Raw genomic sequence first — 4,984 nt, forward strand, 5'->3', positions numbered from 1 at the left:
TCTCCTGTCCCTTCTGAACAGCTTGTAGCATCAATGGCCACACTCCAGTCGTAGGATTCATCCCATCAAGTTTCCATAATTGCTACTATGTCGTAGCTTTCCTGTGGCAGGACAGCTTCCCACTCCTCCTGTTTGTTGCCCACGCTGCGTGCGTTGGTGTAGAGACACTTCAGTGGTCTGCTGGTCATCTTGCCTTATAGCCCCTTCCAGTTTCTGAAGGGAGCCTACAGGAGAGCTGGGGAGGGAAAGGGACTCTTTGTCAGGGAGAGCAGCGATAGGATGAGGGGTAATGGTTTTAGATTGAAAGAAGGGAGATTTCGATTAGACACAAGAAAGAACTTCTTTGGTGTGAGGGTGGTGAGAGCCTGGCCCAGGTTGCCCCGAGAAGCTGTGGCTGCCCCATCCCTGGAGGGGTTCAAGGCCAGGTTGGAGGGGGCTTGGAGCAACCTGCTCTGGGTGGGAGGTGTCCCTGCCCAGGGCCAGGAGTATGGGGATGATCTTTATGGTCCTTTCCAACTCAAACCATTCCATGATTATATGACCCCACATGTGCTTCCCCCCAGCTGGGGGTCACATTATAGCCCACTCCCCATCCCCCCGGCCACCCCTGCCATCGCCCTGGGGGGGTCACTCACCTGGAAGGTGCCATCTTCTGCAGGTCATTGATTCTGAGGGGTGCAGGACCACAGCAGCTAGGGGAGAAGAGCAGGGTGAGGTGGGGGGGGAAACTTCTGCCCCCTCCTCGAGACCCCACAGCTCCAGGGTGGGCAAGAGGGCAGGGTCTGCCAGTGGGGACAGGAGCACGGATCATCCCCAGCAAACCCCACAGGGCACTTTAGAGGGAAAGGCACAGAGCCCAGAGCTGGACCTGCTCCCCCCCTCCCCAGCCCCCACGTACCCGTGTAGGGGGAGGCCAGGGATCAACAGAGCAGGGTCAGGAGGAGCTGGGCGGGGGAACTGGGGGTCCCTGTGGGGAGAAATGGGGCTCAGAACCGGACATGCCAGGATGGATGCACCCCCCGAGCCTGGGACGGTTCCTCCTAGCATCTGCCCTCCCAGCATCCTCCACCAGCACGCCCTCACCCCACCATCCCCCCAACTTCTGCCCACCACCAGCATCCCACGAGCCAAGGACGGTTCCACCCAGCATCCATCGAGGCGGGGACTGTGTCCCCCAAGAATCCCCCTAGCCCTGCAGCCCTGAGCCCTGCAACGTCCCCCGTGAGGCATCATCTGGGGCAGATAACCTCGTTGCTGGAGGTCGATGTTCACAAAGGAGACAGAGGAGTCCTGCAAAGGCAGGGGACAGGTCTCTTTTACATCTTCATCGATGATCTGGACGAGGGGATGGAGCGCACCCTCAGTCAGTTTGCAAATGACACCGAGTTGGGTGGGAGTGTCGACCTGCTGGAGGGTAGAAAGGCTCTGCAGAGGGACCTGGACAGGCTGGATGGATGGTTCGAGGCCAATGGTGTGAGGTTCACCAAGGCCAAGTGACGGGTCCTGTATTTGGGACACACCAACCCCATGGATGCTCCAGGCTGGGGGCAGAGTGGCTGGAGCTGCCCCATGGAAAAGGACCTGGGGGTGTTGGTCGCCTGTGGGCTGAACATGAGCCAGCAGCATGCCCAGGTGGCCAAGAAGGCCACCAGCATCCTGGCCTGTATCAGGTACAGTGTGGTGAGTAGGACTCGGGAGGTAACTGTCTTCCAGTACTTGGCACTGATGAGGCCCCGCCTCAAGGACTGTTTTGTGCCCTTTACCACAAAAAAGATCTTGAGGTGCTGGAGCATGTCCACAGAAGGGCAACGGAGCTGGTGAGGGCTCTGGAGCACAAGGAAAAGGGTCTGGAGAACTTCTGAGGGAGCTGGGCTTGTTCAGCCTCGAGAAAATGAGGCTGAAGGGTGACCTTCTGGCTCTCTCCAACTCCCTGAAAGGAGGGGGTAGCCAGGGGGGGGGAGGTCGGTCTCTTCTCCCAAGGAACAGGCCATGGGACAAGAGGAAACGGCCTCAAGTTGCCCCAGGGGAGGTTGAGGATGGAGCTCGGGAACAATTTCTTCCTGGAAAGGGTGGTGAAGCCTTGGCAGAGGCTGCCCAGGGCAGTGGTGGAGTCACCATCCCTGGAGGGATTTAAAAGACAAGTTGACATAGTGCTTAGAGACATGGTTTAGTGGTGGTTTTTATGAGAGTCAGATTGATGGTTGGACTCGATGATCTGAAAGGTCCCTTCCAAGCTGGACAATTCTATGATTCTAAGACTTTATTCGAATAAAGGGAGAGTCCACTGGGGCATTCCCCTGTGGGGTCTCTCCACTTGCTAGAGGACACAACCTCCACTTTATCCTAATTCCCCGCCTGCATGTGCCCCTCTTCCTTTCCCCATTGGCTGAGGGACCTGGAAGGTACAGACTTCTCAATCCACCTGTTACATAAAAGTTTAACTTTTGCGGTTTTTCAGTTGTCTAACTTTTGCAGTTTTGGTTATTTCCCCAATTTGTTAGTTATCTCGCCCCTGCAATTTCAGTTAATTTCAGTTAAGTTTGTGGAGCTACTCTTATCTGCATTTTATCACCTGATGGTGAAGACACTCTTATCCCAATCTTACCACAGTGAACCAACCCCCTTGCACAACCCCAGCCCTTTCCGAGAGGGTCCAGCATCTTCCAGGCACAGAAGAAGGGGGTTCTGGGGTGGTGGGATGGACCAGGAGGTCTGTGACCATCTCAACAGCCATCACTGAGATAAAAACCCTTCCCCGAGGGTGCCCGTCTCCCCCCGGGGCAGGGTGAGACCCAGACGGGGCAGCGGCTGCAGGGAAGCTCCTCGGGAATTCACAGCAGGTTCCAGGGATTTGGGCTCCTTCCTCCCGGCAGGTGGGTAACCAGGGTTTGTCCAAGGAGCCCCAGAAACCGTGGGGGAACATGAGGGGGCTGCAGCCATGTGGGGACCAGGGTGCTGCCCCCCACACACCCCCACGGTGAGTCCTCCAAGCGATGCCTGGGGAACGGGGAGGGTGGTTGTCCCCTCTGCTACCACTCTCAATATCTCCATGTCACAACCTTCCCCGTTCTCACAGCAGAGGGGCTCCAGTCATCACAATATCTCTATGGCCCTCCAATGGACCCTTTCCAACAGGTCCACATCCATGGAGCACCTGGTGCTGGGATTGGTGCTGTTTGCTGGGACCCTGGCCGCCGGCAACCCCCTGCAGGACCTGGGGCCCATCAAGCAGATCAAGCTGGACATGGCCTGCACCTCCTTCGATGACCAGTACCGGGGCTGCGGCCACCAAATGGACAAGGAGCTGGGGAAGCTCCACCAGATGGAGCTCACCAAAAACAGCATCTACGCCCACTACTGGCCCCTGGCTGCTGCTGAATGGAAGAAGAGGGCGGCTTATGTCCCCAGGCCACCAGCGCTGCGGGCAGAGCATGCAACGGCCCTCCTGGCGTACTCCCGAAATGGAAGCTTGTACAAGGCCTTCAACACGGCCGTGCGCGAGGCCGGGCGCTCCCGCAATGTATACTTGTACAAATTTCACTTCAAGACGCTGCATTACCTCCTGACCCAGGCCCTGAAAATCCTGCGGAATGCCCAGCCCAACTGCTACCACGTCTATCGGGGCAACCGGAACATCCACTTCACCGCCAAGCGCCACGATCTCATCCGCTTCGGCCAATTTGCCTCCACCTCCTTCGTGAAGGAGACGGCCGAGTTTTTCGGCCGGGACACCTTCTTCTCGCTGTCCACCTACCATGGCTTCCCCATCAGGAACTTTTCTTTCTTTCCCAACGTGAATGAGGTCCTCGTCCCGCCCTACGAGACATTCGAGGTCATCGACATCCGCAAGCAGGGGAACGCCACCCACATCAAGCTCCTCCCCAAGGGCACATACAGCAGGTACAACTGCGAATGGCTGAAAGGTGAGATCCCCCGTGAGGGTCCCTCCGTTCCCCCGTGAGGGTCCCTCCATCCCCTGGGTTGGTCCCTCTATCCCCCCCGAAATGATCCCTCCATCCCCTGGGTCTGTTGGTCTCTTTGGCAGGGAAGCAACACCAGAACCAGAAGCGCAACTTCAAGGCAGGTGATCCCGGAGCCCCCGCTGCCAATGGGGAGGGTGACCCCCCAGCCGGGCCCCCCCTGGCTGACATTCCCCCCGACCAAACTCTCAACCTCGAGGCAGGACCATCATTGGGGACCTCCCTGCTCCTGGAAGACACAGCCCTGGCAGCCGCGGGGGAACCCTGAGCCCCGATGCCACCGATGCCACCGTATCACGGTGAGGGAAAGGGGTCTGAGATGGAAGCCACCAGCATCATCGGGATGGTGGGATGGGAGGGGACAGTATTTGGGGCTGGGGGCATGGGGACAGCCCTGCTGCAGCCCCCATTCCCAGCTGAAGCTCTGCCACGGTGCCACCCCTCCTGGGATGAGCCTCCAGCCCTGGGGACACATCGGGGACCTTCAGCAGAGCTGCAGATGGGGCTTTTGGATGCAGCTGAGCATGGGGTGTCCCCCCTCAGGGATGGGGGTGGCCGTGGATTTTGGGGGGATGCAGTAGGGCTGGTTTTGATGGTGTCCCCCTCCCCAGCAGCTCCTCCTCTATCTTCGCTCTGGCTCCAAGAGGAATAAAGACTCGCTCTGCAAAGATGGTGACTCCAGGAGTTCCCTGCATCTCCCTGAGCTGGGGGAAGCTTGCGGGGGGCTGCAGCCCCCTCCCCACATCCCCACTCATCCCACATCCAGAGCATCCCACAGAGCGGTGCCTGCACCCCAGATCCTGCTCAAGGGATCTTGGGGGGAGGTGTCTCCTGCCGGGGTCTGGTCCCCTGCCTGTCCTGTGTCAGCCCCTGAGGGTCACAGCCCCCCCAGAACTCAGGGGAGAAGGGAGGGGGCTGGCACCAGCCACCCCAGCCCCAGTTCCCAAGAGCAGGGTCCTGCCAGGACAAGACGGGGGGGGGGGCTGCCCCATGGAGCAGGGGGG

The 4,984-nt window shown here is 59.0% G+C and overlaps 2 protein-coding genes across 2 annotated transcripts in view; both read left to right on the plus strand.

Annotated features, from left to right (window-relative positions):
- Positions 1–2,736: 2,736 nt before the first annotated feature.
- Positions 2,737–4,984, plus strand: part of LOC106900197 (erythroblast NAD(P)(+)--arginine ADP-ribosyltransferase-like) — a gene marked incomplete at its 3' end in the record, with an annotated part of 13,918 nt that continues 11,670 nt past the window's right edge. The window contains exon 1 of the mRNA XM_014962186.1: positions 2,737–2,873. The remainder of the gene's footprint in view (positions 2,874–4,984) is intronic.
- Positions 3,146–4,248, plus strand: LOC106900196 (NAD(P)(+)--arginine ADP-ribosyltransferase 2-like). Its single transcript, XM_014962185.1, has 2 exons — positions 3,146–3,923; positions 4,046–4,248. Exons 1-2 carry the CDS (start codon positions 3,146–3,148, stop codon positions 4,246–4,248), a joined length of 981 nt encoding a protein of 326 aa, XP_014817671.1.

Source organism: Calidris pugnax, unplaced genomic scaffold (assembly GCF_001431845.1).
Source record: "Calidris pugnax isolate Ruff unplaced genomic scaffold, ASM143184v1 scaffold963, whole genome shotgun sequence".
NCBI lineage: Eukaryota > Metazoa > Chordata > Aves > Charadriiformes > Scolopacidae > Calidris > Calidris pugnax.

Coding starts and splice junctions, on each gene's coding strand:
- LOC106900196 (XM_014962185.1), top strand. CDS start 3,146: ATGGAGCACCTGGTGCTGGGATTGGTGCTGTTTGCTGGGACCCTGGCC. Junction 3,924..4,045: donor CAACTGCGAATGGCTGAAAG/GTGAGATCCCCC, acceptor TCTCTTTGGCAG/GGAAGCAACACCAGAACCAG.